The sequence below is a fragment of the Aulonocara stuartgranti genome (genome assembly GCF_965226115.1).
Source record: "Aulonocara stuartgranti genome assembly, chromosome: 20".
NCBI classification, from domain to species: Eukaryota; Metazoa; Chordata; class Actinopteri; order Cichliformes; family Cichlidae; genus Aulonocara; species Aulonocara stuartgranti.
Genome location: NC_138956.1, coordinates 33,291,161 through 33,313,421, shown reverse-complemented (window position 1 = coordinate 33,313,421; position 22,261 = coordinate 33,291,161). Strand labels below are relative to the sequence as shown.

At 41.3% G+C, this 22,261-nt stretch overlaps 1 protein-coding gene across 1 annotated transcript; it reads right to left on the bottom strand.

Annotated features, from left to right (window-relative positions):
• Positions 1-12,177: 12,177 nt before the first annotated feature.
• tamalin (trafficking regulator and scaffold protein tamalin) lies at positions 12,178-22,228 on the bottom strand. The gene is made up of 8 exons (XM_082520264.1): positions 21,851-22,228; positions 19,915-19,967; positions 18,584-18,638; positions 16,632-16,734; positions 15,470-15,563; positions 14,351-14,417; positions 13,499-13,565; positions 12,178-13,018 (listed from the first exon to the last, which is right to left on the bottom strand). Exons 1-8 carry the CDS (start codon positions 22,043-22,045, stop codon positions 12,549-12,551), a joined length of 1,104 nt encoding a protein of 367 aa, XP_082376390.1. The 5' UTR covers positions 22,046-22,228; the 3' UTR covers positions 12,178-12,548.
• Between the last annotated feature and the right edge of the window lie 33 nt (positions 22,229-22,261).

Here is a 22,261-nt window from a genome sequence, read left to right as displayed (position 1 = left end):
TTTAAGCAAAATTAAGTTAGTTAGTTTATTTGTGTATTGCACACTGAGGGTCCATCTTCTACATGACGCAATCTGAAGCAGAGAGGGAGGAAACAAATGAATACGTTCACTTTATTCATTGAAATAAAGTCATTTATTTCTACTCGAGAAGGCTTAAGCTGTTTAAAATGATGTATTCGGCATATTTGGTTGTAATTTATCTTCTTGTCATCAGTAAACACGAGGAAACACAAGGAAAAGCTTACATAAAAGTAATTTGCTGTGTTAAATGCAGCTATTTCCGCTCTATTTGGGGTTTTGAACTCAAAACAAGACACTTAAAGACTTCAATATGCATGCTTAGAATCTAGCAAGAACATTTTTGTTTACTATTTTCTGACATTTGAAAGGTAATGAGACACAAAAACACAAAGATTGTGCCAGTGAGATCTTATTTCTAAAAACAACACAATAATAACAAGTGAAATTAGAGTTTGTCAATAAGAGAGGAAGAAATTTACAACACACTATAAATAAACAGCAACCAATGTATTATTTGCCAACAATAGATCAAATAAAGCTTAAGTCAGCTGCTGGCTTGATCCAATAAATATTTCAATGGAAAAAGATGTGAGGATGGAGACCACATTGTACAAGATTCAAGTTGATTAAATAGGATTATGTTTCGGCATGATGGTACTTTTTCCACAGCTGAGAATCAAAAGAGAGATCTTAGTAAATGAAGATGATTTGCAGATGTAATGCTAAAGTTGTGGATTTCTAAATCTGTCTCCAAAGCCATGTGGCTGCCAGTGTTGCACAATGACTTTGGGTCCAGATTACATTAAGCGAAAGTGACGTAAGACCCGGCTGTGCTGCCATCAGAGACATTTCATCACGGCATAGTTTGAATAACGAGCTCTGTCTTCAAGCTTGTCTCTGTCACCCGGAGAGGACAAAATCTTTTCTGTCGTCCATTTGTAGGTCACAAGAATGCCCCCCACCTTCCCACTCTCACATTCCTCCAACTGCCCACATTCACTTAGCCACACACGCTGGGCCTCGGCCACTGTGTGTGGTTGACTCTCAGGGATACATGTGTGGCTGTCACTGGGGCACAACCAAGGCCATCAAAACCAAGAAAAATGGCGATGAATAAAAAACTTTATGGAAATGCTGCAGGATTTTAGCTAAGTATGATGGTTGCATCACAGTGGTGTAGCTGTTTGCACTTTTCCCTCAAAGCAAGAAGGTTATGGGTTCAAGTCCACCGTATTTTGCTTGGAGTATGCATGTTCTCCCCATGTCTGCACGGGTTCTCTCCTGTTTCCTCCCATAGTCCAAAGACATGCAGAAGGTGAGATTAACTGTTAGGTTTACTGGTCATTCTAAATTTGCCCAAAGGTGTGAATGTGAGTCCAAAGGATTGTGTGTGTCTCTCTGTCTCAGCCCTGCGATAGGATCCATCCATCCGTCTGTCCGTCCGTCCATGTTTTCAACGTGATGGGAAACTACTGACTAAAACCAGGAAAATGTTTATTGAGGGAACAGAGATTACCGCTGGAGTGGTTTCCCCCTGCTGGACCTTAGAATGAAACAGGTTTAAGGGACTGGAAGAAAGCAGTTATATATGGCTTGTATCTCGTTAAGAAACATCAAAACTTTCACTGCCCATGAGGGCATGAGGATATTGTCATCCTTACAGAAACCACTGTTATCAGGATAAAAATGTTTTATCCAGGGATAAAAGGTGGACTTAGAGGAACTGTGAGTTAATTTAAGAAGACAAACCAGCCAGTAAGGCCATTCCACAACATAGCCCTCAATATAGACACGACTGCGTCTTTAATTTGTTACTGATCTGTATTTATGAGTAACAAATCAAAGGAACACAACAGACTTTGAAGTGTTCATCTGTAAAGCAATTCTTAAGTAGCATCAGTGCTACTTGAGTAAAGACTTAGCGCCTCTGTAGGAAAATAATACGAGGTCATGAGCTCAGAGGGGGAAGCACCTCTTCATAAAGTCACACCTTGGTTAGCTGTCTCCTTTATTCTGGATTTCTGGGTCGTCGTGGTTGCCTTCATTCTCGCTGTATCTCCGCAGAGGCGTGGACGAGGGTGGGGACTGTTTTCACAGGTCCCACAGGAAAACAGTCAGGAAGTATTACACGAGGCCCCAAACAGGGTGGTGGGGGGCAGCATAAAGGTCTTCCAGGAACTCCCCTTAACTAGCATCTCCTCATGAGCTGCTGTGGTGAGCTGTTGGTGCTTTTTGTTTTGATTCCTCTCCAGGTCTGGGACAGTCGCCATAAGTGACTCACTCTATTGGCTGTTGGCTGACTTTGGCCGCTTTTCATCTTAAACTTTTCCCTTTTTTTCCCTGCGAATTTCCTCTTGTTTTTCCAGATACAGTCCGTGGATGAAATAGTGGTGTTATTGTCTCAAAGTTTCCTGGACCTGCTCAAGGTCAGGATCTAGTTGTTTAAGCGTAAGCAGGGGACTTTATAAAGCGCTTGTATCACAGGGTTGATTGCACTGATGCAGGTGAAATCCCCCAACAATACAAAGGCTTGCTTCTCAGCATTAAACAGAGATTGAAGAAACTCGTAGAAGGCGGAAAAGAGACGTCAGCCGCAAGAACCACTGCTGCCATTCACCGAAATGGATAATAGCTGTGCCCCAGTGTGCTTTTGTTTGGTCTCTTTTCAAATCACAGTGAATTCCCCGATCTCATCAGCACACGGCGTATACAGTCATTATTTGTCTGGTGCTAAATCGAGCCCAACAAACTACTGTGGTACCAAACTGAAGAGCATAAAGGATATGAAAATTATAGATATGATTAACCAAGGGGAATCTTCTGGCTCTTAGAAATAGATTTTAATCATGGGATATGAACCAAAATGAAAAACAAAAGGAAGAAGTGGCAGCAGACGAAGCAGCCACAAAGTCAAAAGACAGACACGCAAACTTCTTCTTTTTCCAACAAAGATAATTCAGTTGTTTTAGGAATATGATATCACAGCCGCTGTAGTGTCTGCTTTCACAGTCGTCACTTTATTCGCAAAGAAGTGTTTGTGCATGTGTCATTACCACAGATGAGTCAGTTCTACCTTCTTGGATTGAGAGTGAAGGACTTTGAGGTGGAGAGTGTGTGGGCAAAAGTGAGAATGATCTAAACACCACCAGATGAAAGCGAGCCTGTGTAAAATCCGGACCCACACGTTTTATAAATACGACCTTGCTGAGCTTTAAAAATACCCAAGTAATGGTGTACCAAGTATTTTAAGTCCGATAATGAAGAATAAGATGCCCCACACTTCAATCATATGTTTATTGTTTTGTTTAGAATCCACTGAGGTGGTGTACTGAGGCAGACCCACATTATGTACAGTATGCATCCATTTATGTAGAAGTAACTCTTGACTTTTCTAAACACCCAGGTTCAGACAGTTTTTTCTGCTCAGTAAGAGGGGATATCTTAATATGGTATACTTCACTGCTGTTTAAACCTTATGTTTGTGAGGGACAACCAATCAGAAGAAGGCTGGCTAAAACAGAAGGCAAGTGTTTCAAACACTGGGTCCTCTATCAGGTAGAAAGGGATCATTATGAACTGTGAATCATGCAGGTACTCCAGTAAAGTACAGAAACAAAATTTGGGGTTGTTTGTGTAATTTCCTTTTGTTATCATACAAAGCACAAGGTTTTCTTCCTGTAAATTCCAGCTAACTACGCTCAAGGAACACACTACAGTATCTCTGAACGTCATCCCCTCTGTTTTCCTGAAGCTGGCTCTTAAAAAAATGGTGAGTCAACATCCTCTCTCCCAAACGCTTCAGCTTCCAGCATTCCTGAAGGCCAGACACTTCTGCTCTGCAGCTTTCAGGCGGCCATGCTGGTTTCATTTGCTCTGGAATGATGGGAGATGAAGACAATATGCTGCTGTGCTGTTCCATCAGTGTGGACGTGGAGGTTATGTTTGTTCAGCATCTCCTGGGGAAAAAATGTCGTCCAGAACAAGTTGATCCCCAACACTTCCTGTCTTTGGAGGCAGGAAGAAGTTACAGTCACTATTCTGCGTCTTTGGATTCGAGTGTAGATATGTGGAGGGAGTCTTGATGTGGAAACTACAGTTATGAGAATCAGTTGGGGGTAAAACGGCAAAAAAATGTGATGGTTTGGGTAAATAATTTAGCTGAAATGTTTTTGTTGTTACAATTTGTGGGGAAAAGTTTGAAACTGAGGCCACTGTGTGTTTAAAGATATAACCTCATGACACTTCCTGCTATTGTGTTTGAGGACTTTCTCTGTCTTTGTGTGCACACTCACAGCTGTCAGGGGTTTTATATAACAGAGACTGAGTTTTTAACCCTTAAACATACAGTATGGGTCAAAAATGACTTTGTCAGTCAGGTTTATCACGTTCCTCTCATGCTTAAAAACACTATTTTATGTGTGGTTTTTAAAATGTTGTTCATTTTTTAAATTTCATCATTGTCTCCTCTCTGGTGTATTTTGGAGCACTTAATCTGTTGTCATCAATTAGCATCACATGCAACATGCCATTGACGTCTTCTTTCAAATGAAATAATAATAAAGCTTAGAATAAAAATAAAAATGCAAGAATTAAGTCGTTTGGGTTTTATGTCTTTAGCCAATGAGCATGCAGAAAAATAATATGACCAAGATTTACAAAATAGACTTGATTATTTAGTCTGTGTGACCCAAAATGAGTTGCTGAGGCCATAAACTCAGCAGGAAAGTGCTTACTGGGGTCCAAAGTAAAAGCTATTTTTGCACAGATTTCTATAGGATCGCAGGTATTTTTGCAGCCACGGGTATCACCGTCTGGTAGTCTTCAGAAACAATGAAGCTTTAAAGCACTTGTGTATTGACTGCATGTTTTATACTGTCAACTAAACTAAACTACTAGCTGTCTGCAAGGCCTTGCCTGCAGTAACTCAAGCCGGTTAACTGTACCTGTTAAATGTGATTGTGGTGTTGGTGCTTTGAAGATATATGACAAATATGCCTATATAATAAAATGGCTTCCTGAGTATCTGATTGTATTAATGGAAGACTGGTATTATATTTGCTGCACTGTATGGACGCAGTTTGCTAACAAAGCTTACTATCCTGTTTGACGACAGCAATACTTTAGTGCCACTGGGGTGACATCACAGTACACAGTGATTACTTAGTCTAGATTTTACTAGATTTTAACTTTCTTTGTATTTTTGCTGCATAGGATTTGATATAATTTTATTTCACTATAATTTGAGATGCCTTAAACTAAAGTAAAACATTTTTCAGGCTGAATGGTCAATAGTAGAGTAAAGTACAGAAAGAAACACGTGAAAAAAGTTACATATGGAGGTTTATTTTGATCTGAGCATTTGAAAACTTCACTTAAACAGAACCTGATTGGAAATCTGACCACTGAGCAAAGATACGTTCAGTCATTTTCGGTAAACCTCCATGTTCGTCGGTTACAGTGGAAGTGGCAGAGGATTAACAGGTGTTTCCTTATCTGACTTTTGTTCTCAAACACAATAAAACCATTATATTAAAAAAAGAGGAACCACTTTAAAACTGAACGTTCAGCCTGAGGCCCATCCTACACCATCTGGACACACACTATGCTTCACCATTCCAAAGATACAGAATCAAGAAAATAACCTGCATATTATTAGATCTAATCCAGACGATTTAGCCTTCCAGATGTAAAGATTTATTCCAGATCTGCTGCAGTAATGATGCTTTGAAAGCAGGACAAAAAAAAACAGAGATTCAGAGTTTAACCCAAACACAGTCACATGTGTATTGCATTAAAAGACAGCCTATGATTCATCACATCAGGATGTTTTTATATACACATTATGTACTGAGATAAGCTGCATGCAGCTGTTGTTCCCCAGAGTGGGCAGTGAAGCTAAACGGTCACGAGTGTCTGATACATGAGCGGCAGAGGGAAACAAAAGCATGTTCAATGACGCAGGCTTAACGCCTGCTACTCTTTTAACAGGAAATAAAAATATAGCTTAGAGTGTGGGATGGTGAGTTAAAGCTGAATTTATTTAACGCTGCGATATGAAGTGATGATGAAAAGGAAGTGTTGCTGTAGTAACCGTCTGTGTAGACAGTCTGGCACGTATGCAAACAGTTTCAACCTCAGTTACCTGCTTCCCTGCAATAAAACAAATATTGTCACTTCCAGAGCTTTGATATCCATCCTCTACCTAAAATGTATTTGTGTGTCAACCACATAACATGGAACTGGATTTTAACAGATCACAAAGTCCCTTTCTTCCACCCAAAAGCACATAAACAAAAACATTACCCTATAATAGGGCAGTTTATCACCTCATTTGGCATTGCCACTAAGTTAGATAAAAGAACTGCCCGATTTTATGCAGGAGAGCCACAGATACAATATCGCTTGTTGATCTTTAAAAACACTGGATCCATTATGCAGTATCTTTCATCACGCCTTCTCTGCCCGGTCCTTCAAACGTCTCTCAAAGTTTGTAATTTGTTTTCTAAATGGGAAGCAGACTAAAGGTTTCTGGCACAAGTTCACCTGTTTCTAAGAAGAAGATGTCTGAGTAGGTCAAAACTCCAGGGTCAGTAGTGTAAAGATGAACTTTGTTGTGAGACAAGTGTTTTGTGTGGCGCAGGTTTCTTTTGTGCACTAAAGGGCAGCTTCTTTCCCCATAAATTTAATGCAAATACGATACAATTGCAAGGCTTACATTACATGATATAACCACGTGTTTCCAATACACCATGCATGCAGAAAACAGAATTAATTTTCTGCCAGAAACGTCTGTACTTTGATTTGTATTGTCAGAGTTGCATGAAGCCTTTAAATCTTTCAACTGTTCTGTGTTACAGCCCTGAAAAATCAACAGTATAACAGCAGCTCACATGACATTCTTTTTGTTTTTCGCATACAGGTAGATGATAAAGTCTAGAACGTTTCCAGAGTGGGATAAAAAAGATTTTGTGAATTTCTTCTTGAATACTTATCTCATCTGCTTCCTCTGGCCTGCGTAGGTGTGTGTTTGATCAGATTTTTCACCAGCTGCTGCAACAAATGCAAACAAACACACCACTTTCATCAGATGTCTTGATTGACTGTCGTATGGAAACACATGATATTACATTTCTTGTTTTTTTTCCCAGCCGTGGTTCGCCTACTGCAAACCAGTGAGAGAACCACAGACAAGATATAAAAACATAAAAATATGAAAATCTCAGTAGCTGCAAATTCCCCACTTTTGAACACTCCCATCAGTCTATCAAACAAAAAGAGGCTTTAATATGTACTTCAAGTTGCTGTTTGCATATTTTCATTAATCTTTTATTCTAAGGAAACCGTTACTTTGGGATGAAATGTTTATTATTTTTAAATCTTTCAAACCGATGCAGCTACAGACCAAGTTTTACAAATTAAACATCTGCACACTTCCTTAATAGAGTTTCTGGGCTGTTCTTTAACAAGCTGTTGGGTTAAAATTGTGAACCGTACAGGAAAGGGGCAGATAAATCCACAAAGTGATGATAGAAGAGACGACTGAAGGTATCAGTACCCCGCTGCTGGGAAACCAAATGCAGGAGTTTTATCTGATATGCAGATTATGATGCGATTACAGCTCTTTGCATTTATTTAGCTGTTCCGTTGTTGAAGCTGACGGCCACTCAGGTTTGCAATAAAGTTGAGTCATCTTAGTCACGCTGGGCATGTTTCGCTCCTTTTTTATATTTTCTATGTAAAGGACAATTTCTGTCTTTATTTCAGACATCATTTCTCAATATTGCACGTTATCTACTCTCGCTCTCCCCATTAAACACACACGCAGACTGCCAGACAGATGGATATGTAGATGCATGCATACCTATAAAGCTGGGGGTTGGTTTTTTTGTTTTGTTTTTTTCAAACCCTGCCTTGAGTTTTATTCTCTTATCTTTAGGGTGGATTTCCGGCACATTTGTTACCCACATCCTTTGCCGTGACGGCCTACACAAGCTTCTGCCCTCGTAACACACACAACTTACCACCCCCAGTTTCTGAGATTAAAAACCTCCTCCTTTTTTTGATGATATTTGTGCTTCAGAGAGGCTGGTATCTTGCGTGAGAACAATATTAGTGGTTTTGTCTGGCGTCTCGTCTCTGCAAATAAGTAGCTGTGTAAGTGCTAAGCTAAACTGCTTCCTCATTATTAACCATCAGCACACTGATCCAGCATTTGAACCTGAGGGGACTAACGGCCAATCAGATGCCACAGCATGTAGCAGGATTGAGAAATAGCACTCTGGTCTGAACTGTTTCACCACAGAGGCTCAGTTCTGTCCTACAGGCCCTCCCGCTTCCCTTTCTCAAATGTTCATTTTCACAACTGACAGACGGGAAGAGGACTCGTCCCCCAGGCACATTTTGTTCTACTGTGTCTTGAGCTACTTTCAGCTGGTTTAAAAAGTCCAACTCTACAGCTGAATTTGCATGTAAAGGGACACAAAAGGAACGTGCATATGCATGAGGGGTCAGTGGAACTTTTTCCCCTCTGATCTCCAGTCTTAAAATTAAGATTCGCCAATTGATTAAACCCTGTCGAAACAAGGCTCTGGGACTTTGGATGAAAAGCTCAAAACTAAAATTAAGTAGATAAATAAGTACAGCAAGGCCAGAGACAGCATACTTTTTTTATTTAGGCATTTTTGTTTCGCGTGTGTTGTGATGGCTGTTTGTTATTGCTGGAGTAATGAGCAGTGTATGAGGAACTATTAGAGGCATTATTCAGAGCTAGTTCAGTGCTCGACTGGGGAGAGTGTAGTGCTGGTTTGTTTTTGTAGCAGCGGTTGCAGATGTCCATTAAAACTCCCGCATGCACGCAATAAGTAACAAAAGTTACATGTGGCTGTGCAGAAGAAGCATATTGTGGCTTTCAGCAAGTGACTGAACTCACAGGAAACCAAATACAAGACATAAATAAACCAGAATAAAAACATTTTATGCTATCTTTGTCAGAACCAGTTTCAGTTTGAAACTGTAAGAGTGCATAAAACGTTATCTTATCCCCTTAAAGAGCCTGTTTGAAATTTAAGACTTGGCTTTAGGGTAAAAGTCAGAATTGCATTTAGATGAGAGTTTTTGAATGTCCACGCAAAGATAGCCAAGCAGCCATGTCTGTGTCTGTGTATGCATGCACATCCCTCCACACACAAAGTGGTGTAGGCAGAAAGTCTCTCAAGGGCAAGGGTGTCAGACCCACTTTAGTTAATGGGCCACTTACAGCCCAATTTGATTTCAAGTGGGCCAGACCATTAAACCTATTGCGTGGCAGCCTACCTTTCTTTCAGTGTGAAGAAGTGCATCCATTTACAGTAATGATTAAAAAAAAACGCCTGACATGAAAAATATATAACTGTCATTCTAACAGTATTTCCTAATGCACATCCATTACAGTTTAACTTCCATCTACAAAGCCACAAAATCTTCTCAGGTAGAAGTTTTTGGAACTCTGCAGCAGATAAGAAGGGAGTCTCTGCTCTCAACAACAGATCACGCTGCCTGCTGAAAGTACACTGCATCCTAAAGGACTCATCTCCCCTGCCTATCTGCTGTTTGAATGTCAGCCCTCAGGCAAACATTTCAGGTCCATCAAAGCATGATGGACTGCACGATTAATCTCAGATCCATCACAGTGAGCTCTGCTCTGAAATCACCCACACTAAAATCAATAACACATCAAATCTACAAGCACCCAGGGCCACACTATTTATTGTTATTTCTTGTTTACTATATATACACAGTTTTCTTACACAAGTGCAATAAAACTGCTATGGGCATTTTTACTATCTTAAGCATACAAGAATATATGGAACTGTGTGTGTGTGTGTGTGTATGCACACCTGAGCTAAATGGACTGATTCTTATATAGCGCTTTTCTACTCTCCCGGAGTACTCAAAGTGCTCTACACAACATGCCTCATTCACCCATTCACACCCACTCATACAAGCACTCAAGTGCAACTAATAAACATTCACACTCCGATGAACGCAATTTGGGGTTAGTATCTTGCCCAAGGATATTTGGCATGCAAACTGGGGGAGCCAGGAATCAAACCACCAACCTTCCGATCAGTAGCGGATCTGCTCTACGACCTGAGCCACAGCCACCCAGGTAGTGTGCAGGATTTCTTTGTGCATTTTTTACACATTGACAATAAGTGAATCTAAACAAGCGCAGTATTTTACCCTTTCAGTCAAAGACATTCTCAAGACCTAGAAATACATTGCAGGCCAAGAGCTATAAAACTGAAGCTATTATTGACTTAGCATAATTATCATGCTTTCTGAGGTTATTAAGCAATTAGTATTTAGTAATCTAGATTCGGGGTCGGTTCTCACCTTCAGGCCACATGTCTGACATTCCTGGTCTGGAGGGAACTCACACTAAGTATGACATGAATAGGACAAACAGCTCACACATACACACACAACTGAAAGTTCTCAATAATGCTTTTAAAGGCATCTCACAAGAGCTGGCCCCAGAGGTCATTTCCAAATCTTGCAGTCTATAGAATCACCGGACTTCACCTCAGGTGACATCGTGCTACATACATTAGCGGGTAGACTGCTCCCAGGGGCCCATCATCTCACACGTCAGATGCAGTGAAGTGGAAATTTAAGCTAGAAAAGTCTCATGTTCCGCGTTGGATTTTTTATTTTAAATTGAGTAGAAACATCTTGAGACGAGGCGTGATATATATATAAAAACAAAACAAAACAAAAAAACCTGGAAAATATTCTGTTAATTTCCCTTTATTCATGTACCTGCATCACCTACTTCCAATTCTGAAGCTGCTTTTCCACTTAAACATTGTGAGAGAAGAAAGTTTATAATCCAGCTTACTAAGAATTGTCATAAACTATTGTGACAGTAGAGATGGCAGTTAAGTTTATTAGTAATTAGTTCACGAAGCACAAGAAGCAGAAACTGAAGCAAACCTGTCAAACCCACTTGTGCAAAGACTAAAACAAATTCTCCACTTAGTCTTTATGTCAACAGCAGTCTTTAAGCTTGTGGGTGTCATGCAAATATTTGCAACAGCAACCACACGCCTAGCCTAATCTCCTGTGGTGTTAATTGCTGAGCATCAACTGCACCCTGCTTGTTTGGGCCCCACATCTCCGTTATATAGCTCTTCCACACATTGTGCACTAATGACAATTATCTTGACTAATTAAACCCTCGTTACACATTTGGCCCATTCACTCCAACCCCATATTTTAAGCACCAATACACACGCATAACAATCCTTTATAACGACGTCCTTTCCTCTGCTTCTCACTAGAAAAACGAGGATGAGAGGGCCTGGCTTTGACACATGTCCACATACCATCGCTCACCAGCATCGTCACTCCTAATGCATCTGTGAACGAGCAGCAGAGGACAAAAGGGATCAACCCAACAGAGCCAATGAGAGAGTGACCACCATGACCTCATGGGTCAGCTGGGAGCCAGGAATGAAAAGACTCCAAGCGACCCCCGCCCAACAAACGCTCACACACCCCAACACCCAGCGAGCCTTTGGACAACTGAAGCCGCCATGGGAATATGGTAGTGTGGAAGAGTAGGAATCAGCATTCGCCTGCAGGAGCTGAAAGAAAGCGGTTGTGTTTGGAATTCTGGGTCATGCCTTTCTCTGCACATTCCTCACTATTCTCACAACAATAAACTGTGTCAGAGCAGATACAACAGCTTCCATTCTGGATATCTCACACCACAAAAAAGCCTAAAGCATCCCAAGCCGCACGCTAACCTCCAGAACTCGGCTGATAAGATTCTTAAACGGTGGAAGAGTTGTGAAATTATAAAAGCTTACTATATTTAAAAGCATCACATGGAGCAGAGCACATCTCCACCAGGGGAAATTACAGATTGTGTGTACACTCGGGGTCTTGGCACTAATTTAAGCTTGGCAGCTACAATTCCCACAAACAGTTGTGGCTTGGGGAGGAAAATAGCTTTTCAAGCAAGTTCTGCACAAAATAATACGCATATAATCATCAGCCACAAGTTTTATTTTTGGGAACCGTGACCTCGAGTAGAGAAGACAAAATATGATCAGCCTGAGTCATCTGAAGTCATTATCAAAGTTTTTTCTTACAAAATGTTCTGCAACGCAGTCACAATGATCATCGGTGTTTTATTCAGCTGTCAAAATTAAACTTGTGCATGCAGTACAAACTGGGACATCCTTCATTCTGAACATAAACTGAACATGCAAAAATAAATAAATAACTTAGAACAAACAAAAAAAAACAACAACAACAACAACAACATATGTACAGCCATAAAACACTGAATGCTACCGAATGTAGCTAAATGTCCATTGGTCTACCCATTTAAACAGGAAGAGGTGCAACTACAGAACCAATACACTTTGGTCTTAAATTCTTCACTCTTTGGGGCTGCTTGCTGTTTTCTTTGGCACTTTAGTTTGGCAGTAATTATTACTTTAAGTCTTTAGTTCTGCTGTCTGTGAACAGTTTGCCGCTCACAGTTTGCTCTCCTCCTCCTCCAGTGGTCGGTTTAAGCCGGGGATGAATTTGAGGAGGCGTCTGCGGAAGCTTTTCTGTTTGGGCTTCCTCTGCAGCGTGGCTCCCGGCTTCTCCCCCGGAACGGACGACGAAGATCCTTTGACGTAGCTGCGAGTGCTGGCGCTGCGGGTCAGCTGCGTCTTGGGCGTTGAAAAGAACTCGCTGGTCGGCCGGAGGCGCTGCAGCTTCGGTAACTGTTCTTTCTTTTTTTCTGCACTGTCAGAGTCCACGCTGCCATCCGCCTGATATATGCAGGTTTGGTAGAGAGGGTCATCCTCGGTGGCCGTGCTGAGAAAGCTGGCGCTGCTGCTGGTGCTGCCTGTGCAGTGCAGGGCTCTCTGAAGCGCAGGGCTAGGAGCGCCGAGGCTGCCGTACACACCGGCTGACTCCAGGGACTCATACAAGGCGGCGTCACTCATTACTATACCTGCGGTGAAGAAGGGCAGCGTGAGGACATGGGAAACTGACCAATTGTAAAGAAAACATGAATAATAAATGAAAAAACACTGCTTTAATTTTCTGTGAGTCTTGTTTGCCTCATTTTGCACAAGCGACCACCCGACTATAGCAACGAGCTGTTTGTTTTCTACTATGTAATCAGGACTTCCTGCAAAGCAGCAGTCATACACATCCTGATTCTCTCCCCCTCAAGAAGGAGGTAATGTGATTGGTACAGTTTGTTATCAGGATGACATAAAATGTTCTGGATACATATACATGAACTTTTTTTTAATTAATTTATGGTTTGTTTTTTTACATTTGGGATTTAGTGTGACCTGGAATTTGACTACATTTTGGAATCTTGTCTGGATGTGGAAAAAGTACTAATAAAGTAGAATAGAAGAATGCAGACTCTGTATGCATGTACAAGTTGAGCTGCACAAGGCCAAAAAAAAAAATCACCTACCATGAACAAGGCGCTGCTCCTGCACCATCAGTGAGCGATATTCATCCCATTTCTCATGAAGCGTTTGCTAAAAGACAACACAAGATATTGGAATTGATTACAAGAGGAAAACAAAACAACACAACATACAGACAGGAAATCCACCACCCTCATGTGCAACCTTTAAAAGCAATAAAGCTAAATCATCTGAGCCCACACCACAGATGTACTAAACAAAAAAATAAAATAATAATAATATTAAAAATACGGTGCCAGTTTAGATCAGTGCTTGAGCAGGTAACCAACATGCCACGTGGCTAGAATTAGAAGCTACAGACTAAAACGGAGTTGAAGATGGTAAATCTACATGTCATAGACTGTTAACTGAAGTTTAGACTTGTCATCGTTGCATAAGCGGCCTTCACTCATTTCACTTTTTTTTTTTTTTTATCTTTTCATAAATGAGTCAACAACCACGTCACATTTATTTACACATTAACATTTACTTCATCTTGTGCGTCAAACGTGCCGTGTTCAGCAGCAGGTTTTAAAATGTTGGTTTATTCTCTCAGGCAGCTGTGTCGCTGAGGATTAGAAAAAGGACAGCTGCTGTAATCTTGGGGGAAAGCTCGCTCACTTAAGGCCACTTCACAGGCAGCTCGAGTCAAGAATGTGTGCAGCCATCAGTGGGCCTGCTGCACAAACTGCTAATGTAACAGGTGGCGGTGCTGCTGGAGGGACAGGTGTGGAGGGAGGGAGGTGTGGTGTCTATATCCAGCGTGTAACTTAATGTTTAAGCGGGTGCGCATGTGTGAGAGGCTGCTGGACGCTCATCCGTTCTGACTCACCACTGACAAACAGTGAACAACTCACCTTTAGATACTGCAGCCGGGCCTCTAGTTCAGCTTTTCGAATTGAGTCACTGTAAACCGTCTCCAGCCTTTAAACAAAAAACCAGAAGGCAGTAGAGTTAACAGGCGTAGCAGGAAGCGCATAAAAACTACAAGGGCAGAAAACAGCGATTTAAAAAATAAATAAATAAAACTTGACCATATGAAAGGCTCTTTTCATAAAGTTAGTAACAGGAACGGGTTTGGTTTACAAGCAAGGGGGGAGAACAAGAAACACAGTTTCCACTTAAGTGCCGCAAATCTGTTCAAATAACATGAGCGAGAGAACATACAGAGCTCGTTTTCACTCTAACAGCTTTTACTGACTTGAACTGTAAGTATAATTAGATGATGTCAGTCTGTAAAGTGTGTCTACACTGGCGCTCTGATGCGGTTCGCCTCACTTCTTCTGCATCAGCTCAGAGAATCTTACACCATGCTAACTTTCTTTTAATCTTTTACAAGCAGAGAAGGGGGTTGAAGAAGACTGTGTGGTTCAAATTAAAAACACCCACTCAGCACACCGACAGATAAGGACTCTAAACGGCGATGTGCCAGATAATAAAGCTGAGGCACACAAATTATTCTAAGAGAGTTAAACGAGTACAATACGGAAGGATTTTTAAAGTTAACCTCAATTATTTTTCACGTTTTTCCTGGACTCCAAAAACAGAAATAGCACCTTCTGATTGTTTTCCTATATGCAAGTGACAATAAAAGCAAACTGCCACGTTTCATGCCAGTGCAAATGTTTACCATCTGCATTGTTAATGAAAAACTGTAACATCTTTCATGTTACCTTAACAGAATTCAGGATGTACCGCCTCTCTGACGTTAATCTCAAAACCAAAACGGCATTTTTATGAGAAATTATTCTCATCTTTCCTGATTTGGCCCTCTGTTACCTTTCAAACTTATTTGGTTTCTGTTCCCATGTGAAACACATTCACTTTTGTTAGAGTTAGAGAGGTGAACCATGAAGTGAGCATCCTGTCAGCTCTATCAACCGTTTAGCCACCGCGATGAACTGAGCATACTTATTAACAAATTCTGAGGAAAGTGTTTTGAAGCCACTGTTGTTGGGTTTTGTGAGTCTGTGTACCTGAGCGAGTTCCCACTGGCTCTGATGAGCTGAACGATTTCCTTGTGTCGAAACCCCTCCACGGTGGCTTCGTTCACACTTGCGATGGTATCCCCTGCACAAACACAAATATACAAACGTGTATGTTAGCCAGCCGCGCCTCACGAAGCAGCCAGATGAGGCACACTTCTGAAGGAAACCTCAACACATGTGCGAGACAAATGTGGGAAGACTAGTTCGCGTCTTCGTGGCATATGGCTCGTCACAGGACCGCAGAAAAGCGTTTATTTGCCATTAAACCGTTTACATCTGGGTAGCTGTAAAGTCGCGTATGTCACAAAGTTCTACTTCAGTTTCATCAAAGCAGGAAAAGATGCGGCGTGGATACTCATGTGACAGCATCTTTTGTGAGATTTTAGCCTACTTTGACCTTTCAAAAAAAAAAAAAAAAAAAAATCCCCACTGCGATGAAGTCATTGTGTTCACAGCAAGACTGAGAGTGGGGGGGACAATGGAGCGAGTATGCAAGGAATTTAGGAAGTGAAACTAAAGTGACAGACGCAGGTTGAAGAAAATGGGCGGTAAGAGCAGCAGCACATAATCTCCTTCCCTCTTTTTTTGACATAATGGAAACATAACACTGGGTGTGGACAGCTTGTGACTGACCAATCACAATTCACTTGATAAAATATTTTCTTGTCTTTCCCCAGTCTCTCAAAAACACAAAATATGAATGCACTTCCTGGTTTAATTAATTAGTTATAACACATTAGCTGTTTGTAATTTTGACTTCTTTTTCTCATTTTTTAAAATTCATTTTATTTTGTTTTTTTAAGAAGGAAGCCAGACATTAAAAAAAATATCACTTCCTTCAAAGTTAATTTGCTTTTGTGTCATTTGCCACATTGGTGAGTAGTCGATCACCAGCTTGTTTGTTGACTGGGAAAAATGAGTAGGGATACAGTCTTCTTTGTGCTTCCCTAAACAACCAACAGAAACTCACAAGTGCTTATGTTGACGCACGTTACACAAGCGTCAGCTGGCAAACAACGACCTGAACCGAAGCCTCGTGTCACGCTCGCTTCCCCTCGAGTCTATTTCAAGTTTTTCTCCAGGTTATTTTAGGCTTAAATACAGCTCAGATAAAAAGAGGAAAACATACAGAAGGAGGAAGTTTGCTTACCAACTTTAAGTCCTGCTTGCTGAGCCGGGCTGTCATTGTGGACCTTACACACAAACGTACACATCTCTACAGAGTTTTGGTCCTGATGGTGAAGACCGTAAGTCTGAAGGAGACAGAAAAATCACACTGAATAAAAGGAACTCACACACACACAAAAAACTTTCCCAGCCTAGGTGCCGTCTTATACGTGTTGTAAATGAATGTGGCAACGCTGAAAAGCCACTGAATAACCGGCAGAGGAAGTCATGACAGACAATGCAGGAAAGAAGATATCACTGAACACGCAGAGATGAGATGTGACGCAAAGAAGCAAATGAGGTTTTCTTCCCCTCGTCTGATGAAACATGCCCGGTTGATGCGCCACACTGAAGTTATTTTAATGCCCCGCTCATCACAGTTCACAAATCAACTACTATACACCACTAAATGTCAAAAGGAAGTACTGTAACAATAATTTGGAAAGCTACAGCTATAAAGATAATAAAACACAAAAAGACAAATTACAGTTGTAATTACTCTTACTGTTCTATCATCACATGACCAATTTCATAACCAGTTGTTGGGTTTTATTAACTGCTGCAAGAGAAAAGTGACAAGATTGGTGGGGGGGGGAAAAAAAAGGAAAATCAACAAGAAATTGCTGTAAACTAATGGGTGAATGACTGAATGTAGTGTGAAGCGCTTTGGGGTCCTTAGGGACTAGAAAAGCGCTATACAAATGCAGGCCATTTACCATTTACTCAGGGGTAATAAATGTCCCCTATAACAAGTAGTATTTACTTTTGAAAACTTCAATCTGACTCCAGGATATTGGGTTGTATTTGCTACTTTAACCTAACCACATGACGTGAGCATTACTTAAACTCAAAGGCCAAATATTTTGTTGTTCTGGCAACCGTTTTTGTAACTTCCATACATATTTGCATGCTCTTCCTAGTTTCTGTCACCACAGCTCCTCTACAGAAGGTCAGACCACTGCAGAACATAGACTTCCCCTAGCAGCAAAACTGTTAGTCAGCATGCTGCTGCTGAAGGAGCTTCTACCTTACAAAGAGAACCAACTTCCAGCTGAGAGAAAAAAAGAAAACGAAGTATCCCATAAAATAAAATTCAAGTTATAAAAGGCTATCTGCTCCCGAATTCAGCCTGACAGATTGTATCCTATTCAAATCAGCCTGATCCTGCTGCTCGTTTCCTTCTCACGCAACCATGCAAATATTGTTTCAAATGCAAATATCACATTGATGTGCTCGATCCTCGACTCCCAGTATTAACAGAGCAGACGGCGAGAGAAAAAAAAAAAAAAAAATATTTGTCTTTCTCTGTCTCTTTCTCTGTGTAGCATCAAACTTGTCCTCATGATCTCACTTCCTTCTGGTCAGGAAGGGTGGGAACGTGCAGCAAAAATCCAGAAATAGAACAATATAGTTATATCGCTTCCTCAAAGAAGTACTTCAGTCCAAGAAGTCTAAAAAGACCGCCAAAGCACGATAATGTGAAGATGTACTCACTCGCACGCTTTAATCATTTAGCAAACTATTTAAAGAATGAGGTCTGAGCAACAGAGCCGATATTGTGAGGTAGGGAGCTTCAGGGCACACGAGTGAGATCAGAGACAAACTGAGGTCAGAAGTGAAAAGTTTCTGTCTGCTGAGCAGGGCAGAGCGGGGCAGGTATTACATGGAAGGCATGTGAATAAACCACACTGCTCAAAATACAGATGCTGGGAGAAAAAGTACAAATAAAAGCATCTCCACAGTCATGGGATTAACATCAACGGGTTTATTGATGTATTGACTGATGTGTGACCTTTCCTACACAGAACAGGATGTACAAGCTTCTGTCACTTAGGTTTTATCATGTGTGGACAGAGATAGTGGCGGATCGTGAAAGTGGCACTCGAGAAGTTCAGAAATCCACTCCAACCCCCCAAATATCACTCCCAAACTTACCTGAATCTCAAAACCAAATGCCTCCTCTTCTTTTTTCTCCAGGACCACCACCTTCCTAAAATAAAATGATAAAAGGAACATTTTGTCACTGTTAACTGGACAAACTCTCCTCTGGGTTTGCTGCAGCCAACGCTGCTTCTTTTACGTTTTTAAAGGTAGCAGTGCAAAGACCAAGTGATCGTGTAAGAGTCATGTCGGTCTAACAGTTGATGCCTAATTCTTTTTAGTCTTAAAGGAGGTATTCACCTTCTGATTCAGTTGTAGAATCAAGAAAAATAAGAAGGTTAACCGGTACAAACAATCTCAATAAACGATGGGTAAACAAGGGGGGGTTTGTCAAGGGTGTACCCAATTATAGCTGGAATCAACTCCACGACCCTGAATGGGACATTTAGTTACGACAATGGGCGGATGAATGGGTTTTATACTACGATTTGGACAAAATAGGACATTTATAGATGTCGCCTTGAACACTAGGATATAGTTAAGGAGAAGTTTTCACTGTTTCCAACACAGCAGAGGCATAAATGTCCTTTCCTTTTTTAAATTTGATGGGGGTTACATGAACCACAATCACGGCTTTTTAGTTTTATCTCTAAACTCGTAGTCTTCAAAGCCAGCAGAGTCTGTGTAGTTGCTTTAGTTTCTGTAATTTATGCAATGGTGTGTGCTTATATTAGACATGGTCAGTTTGAAATGATAAGGTCAGGGTGTGACACTGTAGGATGTTAAAGAGCGGGGATATCCTTTAGAGGCTTATATCACAGGGACCATGGAGTAGGCTGCCCAGAATGAGATAAACGATGGTGCAAATCTATTCTAGCACAGTCCAATAATAAAAGTATGGCTTATGGTTTTAGAGCTCGTTCGAACATAGCTTAATGATGTTTATTCTGACGCATCCATAAAACAGCCTTTTATGTACGTCAAACACAAAATTCAAGAGGAAGGATGAGTGAAAGTCAGTGAGAGGTTAATGTCTGTGTTTCTCTGCATCCTTAACTAAACTGCATAACAAAACTCCTCCACTGGCTGCACAGGACTTCCTCTGTATGCAGGAGCATGTGGACGTCACATGCAGACGTACAGTAACAGTACAGCGGTCTGTTGGAGTGAGGCTCAATGAATATTTATAACCTCCCTTAACAATGGCTTTAATCAGTGTTCCCCCTGTTTGAACAACTGCCAGTCACTCCGATATGAGGCTGCTCGCCCTGAATCATTTTTCTGAGGAAGATGCCATCGTGAAAAAATTCATGTGAAGGCACAGTGAGAGGGAAAAATTTAAAAAGTCCAAAAAAAATATCAGAGAAAGATGAGGGATGTTGTACCTTTGTGGTTCTGGCGTCTGCGTAAGGGGTTTCCACTTCTGTAAGCCGCCACCCTGCAAGGAGAAAACGAAACAAGATGTGAAGCATGTCACACACCTGCGTAGCTTCAAGTTTACTCATGAGGATTTCCCCCCCTCCCCCTCCGGGCATTTCCTAGGCACACCTACTGAGCACTTCAGCGATCAGTGGCCAGTCCATCCAGTCGTCTCGAATAATGAGCCAAGAGTGTTTTGGTATTGTTAAGCTACTTAACCTGCATACCAGCATGGAGATATTGTTGACAAAACCAGAAATGCGTGACTGCTGCTCTGTTTACTCATTACATCAAAACAAGTTGCACGCATACCTACAAGCATAACAGCAAATTGGCTGCCTTCAGGCACAAACTGTCAACCAATCTAAAAACTGCAGCGCTGTTTACACCAAGTTCAGTCTATTAAAAGAAGCAAATAAGACACAGAGGTGAGCACAATAACAGCATTGAGAGAAAAGCCAACTCACCAGCAGGAGCAGTTCAGGTCCCCGCCCCACCTAACTGTGTAAATAAGGCAGGTATCTGTCCAGAAGGCTCCACTAAAATCACTTGAATCAATCCACCTCTGTTCCAGCTCAATCATTTTCAAATCCTGCTCCAATGAAAGGCTGCTTTGTGCTACAGTCTCTCTGGGTAGTAAAATGTTGCTTTCTTTATGTCCCAACACTTACAGAATTGACCCAGAGGAGTCTCAATGAGTGCATTTATTCCCAAATACCCAGAGAGACCAACAGGGGTGGCTCAAGCAGGATCTCCATCCCCGAGTGTACACAATGCTGTGTTGTAACCCGGCGCACTAGCGTATGTGTGTGGGTTTAACTATGCCTCAGTCACAACAGGGCACTGTGAAAGGAGTTTTTCCAACTCTGATGTGCTCTTTGGGCAGAAACTCCAAAGCAAGTTGAGCAACAGAATTCACTGAAATCAGCTTCATGAGAGGAAAATAAAAGCGACTGATGCAGTAGCCAAACAAATTTACAGTATAAACATTAAGCATTACGCAACATGGACTAAAGGATGAGGGCTGTCAGAAACCGTTCCTAAAATCCAGACTAATATGTAGGCCACGGGTTAAAATCATTTCCCCTGAAATAAGAAGACTCAGGGCCAATTTATAACCAATCAGATCACAATCAGCCACAACATTCAAACCACGGCAGGTGATGTGAATAACAATGATCACACTGATCCTCATGCTGACCCACCCCCACCTACCTGCCCCAAAGTCAACGGCTGTCCCTAACTGCAAAACAGCTCAGGGAAGGAAGAAGACAAACAGCCCGAAGCGAAAGATCCGGGCAGGTGATCTGCATGCTGTGACTAACTGCTGTAAGTTTTAAACAAATAAGCACGTTCCTCCGGACTCTGTAGCGCATCATGTAGCTCTGATGCAACTTACTGTTAAAATGACAACAGTGACAAACTTTCTATGAATCATCAAATGCAAATTTGCTTTTGTTACAATCTACCTGTTCTCAACTAAAACTCTTATCAGTCATGAGTCATGTGTTTAATCTTAGAGATCACTTTCATCTAAATAAAGATGTTAAGGCATAAAGAACATGGGCGAAGTCTGTTTCATGCAACATAAGATTCAGAGTCTGGGTGGGCACCCTTGCCCCTAGATGGGCTGCTATAAGATGTCCTGTGTGGCGCCGACCAGCCACTCACTGGATACAATAACTTGATAACCCTTTTAATAAGCTTACAGTCTCTGCTTAAATAATAAAAGGACTAATAGGAAACATACAGAAATTACTGTGTAAATGGTTTTTGCCTTGTAAGTTAAAAAAGCACTAAATAAATTTAATAAAACTTTAATTTATTAGTTTACCTGCCAAAAAAATAAACTTTTGCAGGTACATTCAGCTAATAAACTTTTAAAAGGAACAGTAGCAATACCTTTTTGTAGTTTCTGGGCAGCGTCCCCCCCGAGTAAGCCAGGGTCTTGTAGTTGTAAACCTCCGAGGAGTTGCTCGGTGTGTCCATAGTCCTGCAGCTGTCCGACTTTGACGAAGGGAAATAAATGTCGTCTTGAGATGCGGGACCGCTGTCCGGTCCATTGGAGTTCACCTTCTTCAGCCTCCTGAACGTCATTGTTGTTGAAAATGAAAACTGAAAAAAGTAAAAATAACTTTCTTGGTGTCCTCCCACAGAGTCTGAAACCTGCCGAGGGAGATGCTGATCGAATTTGGAGCTTCAGCGTGGAGCCAACTACAATTTCTCTTGTTTCCTTTGAATAGTTTGGAGGCGGGGACTGTTTTGAGGAACACAAATGAGTGCCAATAGCAACAGAGACTTGCCTCCTCCGCG